The 16,626-nt window shown below is 30.8% G+C and overlaps 1 protein-coding gene across 2 annotated transcripts in view; it reads left to right on the top strand.

Moving 5' to 3' along the window:
• The first annotated feature begins 11,965 nt into the window (after window positions 1-11,965).
• LOC128998479 (cadherin EGF LAG seven-pass G-type receptor 1-like) overlaps window positions 11,966-16,626 on the top strand; it is a 136,557-nt gene continuing 131,896 nt past the window's right edge. For both annotated transcript variants that reach the window (XR_008491211.1, XM_054424622.1), the window contains exon 1: window positions 11,966-12,106. Coding sequence is in view for 1 of the 2 variants with exons in the window: in XM_054424622.1 (XP_054280597.1) it covers window positions 12,031-12,106 (76 nt within the window). In the remaining variant the exon portion in view is untranslated. The remainder of the gene's footprint in view (window positions 12,107-16,626) is intronic.

Raw genomic sequence — 16,626 nt, 5'->3', positions numbered from 1 at the left:
AAAAATCATCTATGGCTTGAATTTCAATTAGTTTCCTACTCAAAACTCGAAATTTTCTATAAAAACAGTTGCACAAATTGTTACTATATTTATATTAAAAATGTATTTTTCAAATGAACATTACAAAATAAACAAATCGTCAGCTTATGTAAATTTTAATATTAACTTATATTAGTATCTAACACTTATTACACTTATAGTTATGTACGTACCAGACACATGCTGCATGAATAAACAAGTAACTAAATAGAGTTTTGAAACCACACATTCGGCTTTTCAGTTTATCAAAGTCATGTCAGCACCATACCTCCAAATTATAACCGTTTGTTCTATACGGCCGCTGTATACATTCGCTGGAACCCATTTTGTAACTGAATAAACGCGTTGCTTGCTATGAAATCACCTATTTCAAAATTAATTGGTGTTTGTTTAGTAATTCAGTGGAATGTATTGTGATGTTAAATCGCTTAAGAGCAATAAAATTGATTCCTATAAATAGTTGAAAAAGTATCATAGTATTATACAGCATAAATATAAATGTTCACAATAAGTTTGTATACAACACTTGGAATGCACCTTGTGAAATATATTTTAATTGTGTTTTGTTTGACAAATTTCACGTTGTGATAAATACACATATATTATACATATTTTAATATTTGTTGCCCATTTACTTCGAATATCTTCAGATAGTGAGTTTATCATTGTCAATGTAGTTTAAGCTATCAAGCAATTTAAGTGTACGTGATAAGTAATACAATGCAAAATATAAGTCTAATTAACTTTTAACACTGCTTTTAAAATAAAACCATAAGTTATATAAATATATATGTTTGAAAAGTGTACAATTCCTCTTACTTAGAGTATTAATCTCACTAAGAATATAAGAAGTATATTAAGTGGAACTGGACAGGTTAATGCATTTATTCGTATCAAATACATATTTATCAGTACATGCCAATATGTGTTACCTTCAACCACTAATAAACCCAAATCAAATTAAAATAAATATCATAAATGCGTCTTATTATTAGGCATTAATATGAAGGGATACGTAATAATCCAAAACCGTTGTAATATCACTACGAGTACAAAGGGGTTCACGCATAAGTTGTGAATTTCGTTTCAAAATCAATGAGGGGCGAGACCGATGCATAATTATCCATAAAGATATTGTTGCAGTTACATTGGCGCCATAGATTCGTAACCACATTCATTATTTAATTTATTTTTGGATATATGTAGCTGATAAAACCCATTCACAAATATATAAATAATAATTTTAGTGGTATTTTTACATTGCATATATACTGTATTTTATTGTCAACCTATTTTCTGATATAATTACCTAGCTTAACCTATTTTAAAACAAGTTATTCACGTTTTGTTATATTTTTCTAACCTAGAGGAATATTTAAAATGTTCAGATATATTTAGCTAATTTGACCTGCACTTAAATAACTTAGAAATGCTACAAAATATTCAATATTTTAGAAAAACATACACCCACTTTTGAGTGATGTTCCTACATCGAAGGACTATTTCAACCAAAATCCACTTCTAGGATTAACAGTAAATTGAAGCATTTCACTATACAAGCCATTATAGTCGATCAGCAGTTGAGCACTTGCAGAGTAGCACCAGCACGGTGAGAGTTGGGAGTTCTCAACAATCCTGCCTCAGACAACACTCCGCCGCAATTGTGGTAATTATATTAATCTCCGCCCTTGACAGCTTTCCTCAAACCTCTTGCTTTGCCTGTTTTCTCGTAATTGTATGAGCCTACCGTCCAGGAACTTGGAAAATTGAGTTTATTTACAAACCTGATTGTACTCAAGTGCCACTTTGTAATGATTTTTTTTTTATTTTTGTTACCAAATGCGAATTTTACTGGTGTAAAAGATTCGTTAAATGGAGTAAAAACTAATATTACAAACATTTAATTCTATTTTTGTTATGTTAAAATTACTGGAAGATACTAAAATAAAGAACAATGTTAAGGAACAAAAATTGAGTTATACAAATATGTTTTTTTATGTTATCAATACAAGCAAATGTTTTGTTATGTTATAAGTGCATTTAACTATCTGAGTTATATTATTATAATAAGTATTGATTTATACAAAAACTACTTTTGTATTATTGATGGGGGAATTGAAAATTACATTAAGTTAACGTGATAACAATCATAAGCTATAAGCTGCAAACTCACTGATAGGATTAATTGTTGAGTTAAGTGAATTGGTTTGGTTTTAAATGATAAAAAACAGTTCCCTGTTCAATATTCTTTGGGTTGTCAGATTACCAGTTTCGTAACGATGGTCACATTTTCGTCTTGATCCTCGTTAAAACAATTAGTTAAATACATTTGAATCTTATGATTTTGTAGTCATTTAACAAACCAAAGGATATTAAACAGATAACAATTTATTTAACAATAAAGACCAGTAAAAAAATTAACTCTGGTTTTGGTTTATAAATGCTGTTTGGAGAGGTTACAGCCAATACCTAACATTTAGATCACTATTAAAAAAATATTATTTCTGGTGTAACTATTTTAAATGATATGGCAAGAGACTAAATTTACGATTACCCTAAGTTCTTTAACACAAAAACAATTTATACGTTAGTAAATTATATGTAACCTCACTTTTTTGAACCAATGTAGTAAAATCCCTGATATGAAGTGGGATGAGTACCTTTAGGCTGGTCTAAGTTATTGGCTTCCTTTAGCCTTTAAAATATTATTAAACTAACATACAATGTCCTTTGTACTTAATAATATCTAAAAGTTGAGTTTGTATTGAAATATATATTGCATGGCAACTGAATACTAAAATCTATTTACCAATTTCTTCTTTAAGGTTAGCAATAGTTTTATCCGTGAAGCAATGAAGACTCTGTAAAGCGGTAAAGCAGTGGATCTGGACAAGAGAGTGGACAAAGAACTGGTCAGTGGTGGCTTTAGCGGTTGTATCAGTCCTGTTTAGCTTCACTTTATTATTTTCTTCCGTCAGCTTCTTCAACCAAAATGTTTACATTTACTAGAGTTGTCCGAATGTTGTGTTGATTTATGACCTATTGAACACTATTGAAGGTCCGATTTCAATTTTTGTAAGAGGCCGGTTCTTAATTTATTGGTTTCCAAAGAAACAAAAACCGTAAGACTTGATTAAGAGGGTAGGAATTTGAATAGGATTATGCTCACTAGTTCCTATAGACAATAGACAATGGACAATAAACAAAGCTTTATTGTACATGACGCCTGATACAATAATTACAAAAGTAATTCCCAAGCTGGTACATGGTCAATTTATATATTTATATATTTAAAAACGTCTGAATTTTGTAATACGCTCTCTGGCTCAAAATCTCTTTCAGCTTATATGTAAAATTTGATTTTGATAAAATTCTGTATGAATTAGGTAAATGATTGTAGAATTTTAATCTCATGTAAAGAGGTCCAGTTTTAAATTTGGTGTGCGAATGTTTGGGACATTGAAAAGTTTTGTTATTATTTCTCGTTTAATAGTTATGATTTATTTTATATTTTTTCATAAAAGAAAGGATTTGCATGAACATACTTTACTATTTCAAATATATAAAATAGGCTGCCACAAAACAATTTAGGTCAAGTTTTTATTTTCATGATACGCTAACTGTCGTTGGCTAATACATGTTCAATATGATAAATGCATTACATACCTTATAAATCTGACAAACAGCTCATTTTTATTGAAGATCGTCTATATGTTTCAGCTTGTATCGGCCATTGTCAAAACGTCGCAGTTGGATGGTGAAATCCTTGTCATTTTTCCTACTAAAAGTACATACACAAACACACATACACGGACGGGACGAAGACATTACGAAAACGAATACAACTTTCAATAGGCCTATTACGTAAAATACGTAAAGACGTTTTGACAATGGCCGATACAAGCCGAAGCATGTAGACGACCTTCAATAAAAATGAGCTGTTTGTCGGATTTATAAGGTATGTAAAATATTTTTCATATTGAATATTACAGCTCAGGAGCTAGAATGGAAATTAATTTTATTAATACATGTTCCTTAAACCACCTCAAGAAGCATTTATGTCAAGATTTTTGCTATTTGTCACATCTTTTATATTACTATTTTTGAATGCAATAGATCAAGTGTTTGTAAAAAAAAAATTAAAAAAAATAACGGTGTGGTGATGAAAAAATGTTGACGGTTCCAGGTAAACATTTTGTCTAGGTTATGCTGATTTCATAAACGTTACGAAAGCAAATAAAACTGTTTTCCAGAGTTGAAATCAATAGCTGTCGACAAACAATATTTTCGATTCACTTAACATCGTCATATTTTACTTAATATGAGTGAAAGTGAAATCCGTTAACTAAAGTAATTATTTTGTAAACAGTTCAATATAGTCACTGATCATAATGTGACGTCAAGTGAGGGTCTGCTTAGTACATGACACTATTCACCTTTCATTATGTTTCATATACAGGGTGGCTAGAAAGTAGTTTACTCCCCCTCTTAACTTTTCAACCATTTGAGATATTTAAAATCTGTGTGTTAATGAATTTTAGCTGCCATTTTGTTAATAGTGGTCCGATTTTGATTTTCCTTATGTCAATTATTTATTTTTTTAAGACCTGCAAAATGATACCAAACACGACTATACTTGTCATTTAAATATTTTGAGCTACCCTCTACTCTCACTACTCCTAAGGGCAAAATTTTCAAAATTAACCATCAATATTGTAGCTCCTCATATCTAAGAAGGTTCCTGCAATCATATTTCAATAATCTGAAAAGGTTCACAAGTTAAGGGGGGGGGGGGTGCAAGTTACTTTTCTACAATATCGATCGTCCATTTTTGGAAATGCATTTTATTTTACACAAACGCATACATTTTGACAAAAATTTTGCTCAAATGTCATTACGAAATAAATAGTTCTGGTATCCTACTTCCCAAAAGATATCGAAACAAACGTTAAATAACAATATATTTCTCAGCTAACTGCTATTGTTACCTAGGTAATAATGGAAATATATTTATAATACGAGTATATAAAACTAAAAAAAAATCTTCTGACCTAAGGTGCATTTTACAACTGAGTGTATTTTAGAACTCTATCAACCAATATTGGATTAAAATTTCCTCTAACTAACCTCTGTGATAAAACTATGATGTAAATATCGTTAAGGATCAAAGCTCTTTGAGATTATTTTTCGTACCGTAACATGTTATGCCCTAAGGTAAACAAGCTGTGTTTGTAGTGTACAAAACTGTTTCTGTACTCTATACATGAGACTTCGAATACATTAACTTATTTAATTGCCATACCAATTAAAAAGACAAGTTTAATTATGTATGTTATGTTGTTAGATGATATTTATTTCTTGATTTAATTAACCCCACGGTTTCATCGAATGTAAATACATTGACATTTTGAAGTGAGGGAAATAATATTAAAATGTAATGTATTAATTTAACTACAAAAAAACAACATCAAAATACCTGTTAACATTGAAAACAAGCTGTTTTAAAATATATTCATACATTAAAATGCTCTGGTTTACTACATGCTAGATTTATCGTCAAGCCAGTTGTAGTTAACTAAGTTTTTCATTTTCAGTCCAGGACTAAATCCAGCCAATTACCAATGCATTTTAAACATGTGATAACGCAGTGACCTAGTGGTTCGGAGCTCACCTTTTGCTGCAGAAAATTTAAAGATGACAAGTTTCTCAAAGTGAAAAATACCTTCCATGCATTATGAAAATCTTATTACCGAAATAAATATGACGAATGTTTGGCTTTAATGTCTAAACATGTTTGAGAGGAGAAAATTAGAGGTTAAATAGCTCAGGGTTCTCGACTAAGTATTGAAACTTCCCTACCAAACTCAAATACTTAACTAGTTCGTAAGTATCTTGAAAGATAATATTAGATGATTGTCAAACAAGGTTATAGACACAATCGAAGAAAGTGAGGGTAACAAAACTACACGTATCCATTAGCGCAACTGATCCCCCCGGATCCCGTTTCCAGATTGGGACTTTATTATACTTTAAAACAAAAGGTTGTTCAATAAATTATTTTACTTTAGGTAGGAAACTTCAGGGAGTACGTGAAGGTACGTTGTTCTGTCAATTTACATTTGTATATAAACCAAACTGTTGTTGATTATTTTTCGTGACTTTCACAGAAAGAATCTCTTACTCCAGAATTGTTCAGATAAGTCTAGCTGCCGAGTGGTCAGGTAAAGCAAGTTCCTGAAATCGTGAAAGGTTTTAAGGGGAGTAAATCTTTGCTGTCAACACCAAAATACCTTGACCTTGAACATTTTCATGTAAGAATAGATAAAATTTTATTTTTATATCGTATATTTATGACGTCATAATATTTACAACGATAATAAATCCTGGTAAACAAACCAATCAAGTCAAAGTATCTCAGGATAGTAAATATATGAACAATCAGGAAGTATCTTTATTGATCCAATAGTTCTAAAGTAGGTAAACATCTTAAAATGCTTAGTAAAGTCGAGTCTTTGTTTTGTCGAAAACAAAGTAGATTGGTGAATGAAAATAAATATTCTCTAAAATAAAAACTTGTGTTTTTGATTTTATAATAATCAATCATGTATAACTCGCAATAACCTTTGAAAAGTATGATTTACCATCTCAAAAAATGTAAACAATAGTGTTGAATTGATAAGGTTCTAAGTTAGTATAACAATGCAAGAATCGCAGGCTTTAGGAACTATATTCAGGAGGTGAAAGCACGCGGAACAGTACAATTAAGATATGAAGGTATCCATCTTCCCTCAGTGTAGTGCTGGATTAATGGATAAACACTATTACTCCAATTACATACCAATTACTGAATCCTGCAGGGTGTTGCCTCTACTCCTCCAACATTTGGCAAAGCAAGCAAACTCTACTGTGTCATGTGTTTAGGTTATTTGAACTGCTGATGCCTTTTATAAGTTTGTAATAGTCTTTATCCGTGTGTAATTGTGCTTACCTTGACAATGTTGTTTTTTTCAAAGGGTGGGGCTTGGGGCTCAGAATTTCTGTACAAGAAGCCCGGGTTCAATCCTTCAAATTGCCAACGACTTTCAGATTTGTGATAAAACAATGACTCACTGGACCGGAGTCGACATTGAACCAATTATAAAGGAACTATTGAAATGGATAGTTCTTTTAAGCCACAAGAACTTAATCTGAAATTGAAAACTCTCTCCACTAAAAGCGATACAATAATTTAAGAATTCGTATTTGTGAGGCAATTCATTGGCAATTATATTATAAAATTCATACACAAATTTAATTTTTGTTTAAGTTTGCAATCAGTGTTTTAGGTTCCACGTTTTTCACAATTAAAAAATATTAATAAATATTAGTAAAATATAACATAAAAGTATGGTTTAATTTGTAAATACTGACCGTGTAAACTAAGTAAGGTGAAACACTACTCATTTCCTCAAATATACTTGCCCCAGTATACACCAACAAGTGTATAAACCAAGAGGAATTAACATTAACTTACCTGAGGTTCACTGGTTCGAGCCTGAGAAGAGTCTATTATGTACCCAGTTGTCGGATGTCTCCGAGCATCAATTTTTGGTCCCTAACCGAGATTTAAGTTCAATATTAACTATGCTACACCATCCCACAAAAACCCGTTATTTTAAATAATTACAAAAAACACTGGCGTTGAATATACAAAATAAAACTAACTGAGGATCTCAAAATAAGGGAAAAAGTTAAGTTATCGATGTTTAGAGCATTAAACAGTAGCATAGTGCAGTCTTTAACATGGTTGAGCTCAACCGAGCGGCGCTTGTGGTTAGTTTGGCAACTTCCCCATTGTTCGGTGGTTGTGGTCAGTACAGGACCATCAATAGTAAACATTCTTCAGCCATAATTACTCCCTAATGACTTTTCAGCGGTGTATTGTTTCATAGTTCAGAAGACATTGTTGCAGAATAGTGCACATGCTTAGAAACTTGTAATAGTTAGTTATTTTTAATATGGTTATTTTAAAAATCAAAAATTATTTACAGGTCCATGAAAGAAATGAATGAATTTAATATATTTTAAATCATACAAAATGGTTTACAAAAACTTCATGTTGTTAGCCTCCGGATCACTTTTAAGTAATAAATAATGGTTTAAATACCTTTTACTGTCAAAAGTGAAACTGCAGTAGCCTACATAGACTATAAAGGATCACGTTTGACAGTAAAAGGTATTTAAACCATTATTTACAAAAACTTAGAAGGAGATTCAATGAAGAAAACAAAAATAAATGTAAATTGTGACTATAAGGAAGATCGGTGCTATTGATAAAAACAATTTACAAAGTATGCAAAAATGTTTAAGTCCATTTCATACAACATATATATCCAGACATTTTCCAATCGATGTTACAAATGTAGAAAACATGTTGTTTGAAAATACGGGGGATTTGAAATCAATTACCATCCCCCCTTAGTCTCTTAGTTTTCACTCTTTGTTAGGTCAGGGTTTTATTTATAAGTTTCATGGTAACAATAAGTTTATTATAAATTAGAAAATGGGTGATAAATATTCCGTTAAAGCAAACCTAACTAAAACTCAGACAATTCGCCTAATCTTTAATCAAACCAGTTAGTAGTACAAATAATTTAATCTGAGATCCTCACCTATAAAAATATCGTTTGATCGTTTAGAGATAAGGTTTTCTGTCCCATAGAAATACTCGAAAGGGGACAACTCTGTTGAAATTGCATTTGCTGCAATTAAACATCAGAAACTATTATTAAGATTCTTGAGTGTGACAGAAGGTGCTGAGATGCACATGATCTTAACGTTTTCGTGTCGTAGCGTGTGTCTTTCCTGTCTTAATATGTGTAATTGCTGCAAAGCAAATTAAGAGACTTCGTGTTGAGTAAAAACAAGACTTTAATAAGACTTTTTTAGTTCCAGTTTATTTTTAGATTAGTCTCCGAAACGGGTGTAGTGTAGTCTCACCTCTGACTGTGAAGATTGTAAGGCTTTAATATATTTTTATATATTATGTATGTACTGTAGATATATCAATGAAGCAGCCTACACTTCCAAGCCAAACTTCATCAAAATTGGACAATAATTACTCAAGTTATCGTGTTCACAGACAAATATGTATATAACAATTTGAACGAATTGTGTATTTGGCCTCTGGAAACTCAAAATGAAAAATTAATTCGCTCCCGGGCCTAGGTCTTACCGTGCCACCTACGGTAATAGATCCTTTCCTATAGGGACAATCGCTAAAGTCAATAACCATTGCTTGAATTGTTGTATCTAAAGGATTCAAACATAGATTTCGATGGAACTGATAGATGAGTCAGTTGGACACAGACTAACTGACCGAGACTGAGGCCGAAGAGGATATCGGCAGCAAGGTCGAAGTCAAGGCTATAATGTGAGCTTGGGAATTTCCCTCGGTTGTCTTTATCTACAGATACAAGTGAGGCTATTATATAAAATCGAGCACGATGGTAAAACTAACTAGACTACCAAATATTTTTGATACTTTGACGAGTAATGTATAACTCGTACTATTTTTTAATTTGACTCGGAATGTTTATGAGATTACATATAATACTTAAATAGTTTGAATTCTGCCGATGCCAACAAAAGTAACTTAATCGAATTCTATCGATAGTAATAAAGAGAACAGAGAAAGAAATTCGTTAGGAATTTTACTGTTAACATCAGTAGGAAAAACTTAATTTATAAAAATCTCCTGGATAAAATTAAGTAACAAAAACAACATAAGATAACATAAATAGGACCTAGGTGATATTTTTGAATCCTACCAATAATATTAACAATGATATTCAAATACTATAATATTAGTAGATTCATTTAAAATTATTTCGTTTTTTTTAAATCATATTAATAAATAATAAAATAATAATAATGACGAGAATTTGATTATTGTTCATCTTATGAGCTATTATCTGAAGATGACATGTCGCTCTAAATAGCATGTAGTTACAAAGGATGTATGAGCTATTACTACTGTTATTTCGGTTTCTCCGAGGTTTTACATGCTTATAGCTAATCACACGGTTCAATAGAGCGACGCCGTGCCGGCCAAACGCGTTCCTTGACGTCATAAATTATAGTTAACAGGAACTAAGATTAGTTTAAGTGTCTCCAACGTGTACAGAATTATGGGATAACATTAATTTGTGCAAACCAATAAAATAACAAAATCCATTAATCAATAATTTAAAGTAATAATACAGAAAATGTGTGTAATACTAATATTTAATTAATATACTCATAATCAGGCATTTAAGTAGACAATTTTAACGAATTTGATTTTAAATACAAAAACTTAAAAATGAAACAAGAAAATTTCATCTAACTTAAACTGACGAAATGCAAATAGAACACAAAAACTGCATACCAATGAGTTTGGTGTTTGGTTGGGTTCAACCCTAGGGACTAATGATTTGCAAGCGCCGAGGAACAATTCACCGCATAAGCAGAACGTACTATGCCCTAGGGTAAAGAAGGCAAGCAAAGGTCCATTAACAGAACTACTAGACCACAAGGCTTCATGGCGACACTGATAACCAGAGATATGTCGACCTGCTACAAACAAGATAAGAGACGACGTACCGTGTGTTAGCGTGCCGCCCCCTAAAAAGTAATGGACTAATAATGTCACCATGACACATACCGTGGCTTGCTTGGACTTTTTAATACCGAGTATTCACGTAAAGGCAAATTTACAACGGTTTCGTGATGTAGCCAATGCAGAGGCTTTGGAAAAATGTAATTGAATTGTTCTGTAATGTTTTTCTTCATTATTTTTTATTAGATTGACTGTTAATAATAGGATCCTTGATGAGGCTAATATTTACATTTTCAAAACTCATTCTGCTATTTGTATAAGAACATAATAGAGGGTATTTATACACAACGGTGTTTAGACTATGTGCAAAGCTATTACCGACTGAGAGGGGTGCCAGACCACCAGGATCGAAGTTCCTTGCTTTAGACTAGACTTACACCTTTCGCCTCCATATTATACAAAAGTAGTCCTTTACTTACTTATTCTACAACGTAATTTTTAATGTAATTTTTAATATTTCTCTTCTGAATTCTTAGATGACCTAATAAAATATAACTTTTATATTTCTAACATTTTTTTTCCAGAAAAAAAGTTGCTCTTAAAAAAAGCTTTGCACTTATGAATCGCCTAGGCATGTTGGCAATCCAGAGATGTTCAATTTTGGGTAGATAGCCAAATTTGTCAGCATATTCATTTTTCATACTACTTTCTTATAATGTATAACAAAATCAGCTCCATCTATTTTAGCATTTGCACGATATATTATTTATTATAATAAAGGCGATAAAAATGTGTTTGAGCTGGTTAAATGGCAAGCAAAATTATTGTTTTATATATTTTAAAAGAAATTGCTGAATCTATAATCACTTTTTATATGTTAACTTGTGAACTAAAACACAACCTAGTTACCCGGTTCAAAATAAAAATTCACAAATGTTGGGTTAAAGTTTTAAATGAAGCTGGAAACGAAAAGACGGAAGATTAAAGGAATCCATTCCATATTATATCCTTGTAAACTAAAAATTTACTTGCTTTTCGTAAATGTCCAATTTGTCAAAATTACCAAAATATATGTAACTTGGATCAAAACAAAAAATGCGTCTCAAAGCCATTGCAACCCAAAATCCTTGTTTTCCAAAAACACTTTATCGCCAAACGACATCCGGATGAAAATTAAATCTGACGCATCTCCGGACTTAAGTTTGGATTAATAGGACAATGAGGCAGGTGAGGTGAAGTGGGTAAGGTAGAAGAGGAAGGGGAGGAGTAGGAGGAGGAAGTGGGGTCAGGGTGGGAGCGAGAGACGCCACTCCTGTCGCCGCTTCAGTACCAAGTGACGAACGGTGAGACTGGGTCGGACAATCTCTTCTGGACCGACTCGGACTCTGACATGTCTTATCACCACTAGAGTGATGTTACCAGTTATGGATGTTCTCTCGGTGCTACTTCTGCTGTATGTCGTGGGAGCCGTCGCGGGATCGGGATCCGGTGAGTCTCTTTGTGTAACTTAACAATCTGAGCTAGTAACACCAGTTAACTAAGCACTAGCTTCGAAGTCGTCTGAAAATAGTAGGAAACTGTAGGGAAATTTGTTGTTAGACATATATGCACTTCGTGTTTCGTGTTGTATTCTTACATTTTTGTGTTTAATTTATAATTTGAAAAATTGTTTGAAAATGGTTTTAAAGTGTATCAAAGAATTGGTGAGAGTTTAGTAACTTAAAAATTAGTGATCGTCAATTGATTTAAAGGTATTCTAATATATTACGGTAAAATATTTCGACGTGTTATAACTTTATTTATGAACATTCTGTACACCTCAACATCGTGTAAACATAGTTATACCGCTTTTAAACTATTTCAAAATAAAATTCTAGGTGAATAATTTGATTCATTGTTAGCCGTACTGGTTTGTTGCCGACTTGCACACTGTTATGAATTAGTGTAAACTTGTTTGTTCTTAGATGACGTTACTCAAACAAAGAATGACTTTTTAATGTTTTGACACCTCAGTACACAATCATTTGTGTATAATAAATGTAGAAGAATGTTCAAGGAATAAACAGCTGAATAATAATTTTAAAAAAATTTCTGTATCGTCTTTGCAGCCGGCGTTGCAAACTGTGCATAATTTTTATTCCAAACCTGCCTCTACCTTTTTGTGTTACCGATAGATTTGTTTTCCATTGTTATCAGTATTGTACGTGCCAGCAGATAGGTTTTGCTTTTTGACACAGTTACTGAATTACTGTTTATATTGTGAAGCTAAACGGGTATTTTGTGAAATTACTACCAAAATGTTATATCCGTTTGTTTACAGTTTCGAAAACAAAATACTTGAAAATATTTAAGATACACTATAAAACTTTCTAATGAACTTTCTTCCACCACTGTATTTTATAAACTTAGACACCTTATTAATGAACTTTAGACACATTCTGACCGTTTATTCATGCTTTATTTTCTGAACTTTACATAATTTCTGTACACCTACAGATACTGTACACTTGTATACTGTTTCTTACACATTTCTGTTACTATTTATTTGTATTGTAAATATCTATGTAGGCTTATGTCTTAGAAAATTAAAAAGTATTTGCCGCAATTGGGTAATAAGTTGTACAAGTCGAATTCATAAAGCATTGAAATATTTCCAACAATATCTAGTTAAATGAAAATGTGTGGTTACATTTAACTGTTTTGTAAAAACCTAGAAAAAAAATACTTATATTGAATAAAAGAATGAAGTAAGATGAAAAGATTGCGGTTGGGCACGGGTTACAGGAAACACACCAAGTTAAATAAAAATAATGAGTATTGTAAAATGAAGAGATCTTATACCTTTCAGAATTGTTTAACTTTATACATTTTCTTTTAATTCTTATTTCCATTTATAATAGTTTACAATTTACTTGTTATTACTTTAAAACACGTGAAATCACTTGTTGTAAACTAATGTTTAATAATATACGAAATTTCAGACTTAAATATGTTTATCGATTAGACCAAGCATACAATAAAAAATGTATTATATGATGGTGCATATTGTTTTTTTTTAAGGTAGAATAAGTTATTAACGACTTTTCCCATCAAAATGAATTTTATAAAAAATAATAATTTATGTGAAGAGCTTTCATTCAATATAAATATGAATTATACCAAAACTTCAAAACTTTGTGTAAATTCAACACCTAATATATTTTTACTAAAAATAGAAAGTGCAAATAATTGTATTTATCTGTCCAAGTGATACAAAGCGTTTTACTGCTCGGTGTCGCTACATGTTTATATATTACACATCTGTGTATACATTGTCAATTCAACTATAATATTGTGGCTTTATCTATATTAAGAGCTATTACTATTATGAAAGAGTGAAATATATACCAAAACCTTAAATCCCAAATGATGTATAAAAACTATATGAGATACATAGTAATTAGTCCATACAAAAATATAATCCACAGCAAACCTACATACTAAACAAATTCCTATTTGAGTAATTAGCTTTACGGAAAAATATTCTCTCGAATTTGTCTGATTTATTCCATATTAAACAAAAATAGGTTTGACGAGAACTTACGTTTGCTGCTGCAGGGGAAATAGTAAAGTTGGCCATTTAACTTAATTTTGAAATCTTAGTAATGGATTCATAAAATTTCGTTAAATCCACAAATAGACAAAATACAACAGTTTATTTATTCTCGATACCAATGAAATATGGATTTTATATATACGGGTTTTTATATTTTCTTCTTAACCATTAGGCGTACAACAAAGCTTCAGTATTCTAAATTAGTTAATTTTCTTTACTCTTGGTTTGGATAATCAACAATTGTTAACATCAGAATTTTTTGTTCTACAAAACTCTTTTCTTAAACAATCTCTGTATGTGTCTTAGGCTATTCCCTTTAAATAGACCAGAAATTATATTCACTGTAATACTGATCGGTTCTTTTATCTGAAAAATTATTATTATGCATTTATAATAAAAAGCTTACCTTCAATTTATAGTATTTTAAATTAAATTTGTAATTCACTTAAGACATGAATTGCACGGTCGTGATTGCCGTTGCAGTGTTAAATAAAAACCAATAACCTTTTACAACAAACATTATTTTTATCGTCTTGTTTGTATCCGAAGGATGGCGATAATTAATTGCAAACGACTGCTTGTTGTCCATTTAGAAAAATAAAATGTTTATGTTATATATGACTCGTATATAGCTTATATGACTCTTTTAGTTAAATAAAACATGATTGTCATTATTTCATACCTTTACATAATGTATTTTAAATAAATTAAAAGTGTTTAAAAATGTTCCGATGTATAATATACGTAATTGTATTAAAGTATAACTGAATAATACCAGCTGTAACCATTAATTGTTTTGCATATACCACAATAAGTATGGTATTTGATTTGTTTATTTATGGCTATGCGCCATTTTACATTACCATACAACAGAATACAATTCCCAAAAATAGTGATTAATTCAATACATGACAACAAATTAGTATTAATAGAAATTATAACAGATAATAAGTGATAATTTTATGATAACAGACATAATTTAAGAAGGAAATGATGATTGAATATAAAATAGGTTTAATATAGCGTTTAATATAACATAATAATAGTTTAATATAATATAGCGCATTTGAATGAATTACAGAGATTATGGTAATACGATAATGAAATATCATGAAGGAACTAACACGGTATGGACATAATAAATTGTAGTGTAATCATGAGTGGGAAATGCTAAATGTTCATAGAAATGGCATCTGTTATAAATAAAATTATTGAATAATCAATAGAATGATAGAGGTTTATATTACATAATAAGTATAAATAACAGTAATTTAGTAGGATAAATAGTTTATATTTATACTTAATGTGTGAACCAGGCAATAAATCTATACTAACGATGTTTAATGATAATAAATTTCGATTGGGCCCTCTAATCATCCTCAGACCCAATAGGATTACAGGTCCTCTTATTGGCTTTCAGATATTGCTGGAAATGAAGTATCTTTAAGTATTAATAAAATCAATGTTCACTAGTCTACCAATCGGATAATCCTTTTTTTAGATCCCCTTATAAATATACTTTGTTCACTCACTATACACAATATTGGTACCGTATTTTTTTTCTAAATTTTCAGTATTTAAATATCGTACTCAATTTTCTGTAAAGTATTTATTATTATTCAATCAGGTCAAGGTGATTTTTTCAGTATTTTTTTCATTCAGATTTATTTAAAACATCTAATTACACATGAAGAGAAAAAAAAATTATCTAACTTACTTTTTACCGAGTGTTTTTTTTATTTTTTTATTTATGACCCATATTATTGTATGAAGTATTTATTAATTAAAGTATTAAATTAGGAATAAAGTATGGCAAACCTCAATTACAATTTGCATATTAAAATTAACTCTTTGAACTCATATGCCCTTATAAATTGTAAATAATACATAAATACCAATTCACGTATACATATTCAATAGAAATAATACTATGGAACTAGGTACTGCATAATACGATTCATCCATTAATCTCCTATTAAATTCGGTCAATAAATAAAAATAATATTATTAAAATTTTAACAAAATATTAGTTTAAAACTACATCAAGTTTTAAACACTTTAGTTTAAATATAATTGAGCAGCTGGTTGTAATCTAAGCTTACATAAGTGAGTTAGAATGTAACGTTGATACATGAAAGGAACTGTCGTGTAGTCGTTAGTGTATAATGAGAACTGGGTACATAGATTTGGGTCGACATCCCGTAATGTAGAAGCTCTCCATATCAGCAAATAAGCTACAAACAGGATTACGCGAGGCCGAATTTGCCCAAATCCGACTAAATATAATAACGTTTACATCAATGTAGGCTACTTCGTTTGAAATTCCAACGATGGAGCCTTCTAGAATTATAAGGTGCGCATTTGCCTGACTTTCACTATTTATAACGAGCGTGCCTGTGTTAGTAAATAATGT

This window comes from Macrosteles quadrilineatus, unplaced genomic scaffold (assembly GCF_028750875.1).
Source record: "Macrosteles quadrilineatus isolate MER2022 unplaced genomic scaffold, UCM_ALF_1.0 Scaffold_7__1_contigs__length_78375512, whole genome shotgun sequence".
Classification (NCBI taxonomy): Eukaryota; Metazoa; Arthropoda; class Insecta; order Hemiptera; family Cicadellidae; genus Macrosteles; species Macrosteles quadrilineatus.
This window is presented reverse-complemented; position numbering and strand designations above follow the sequence as displayed.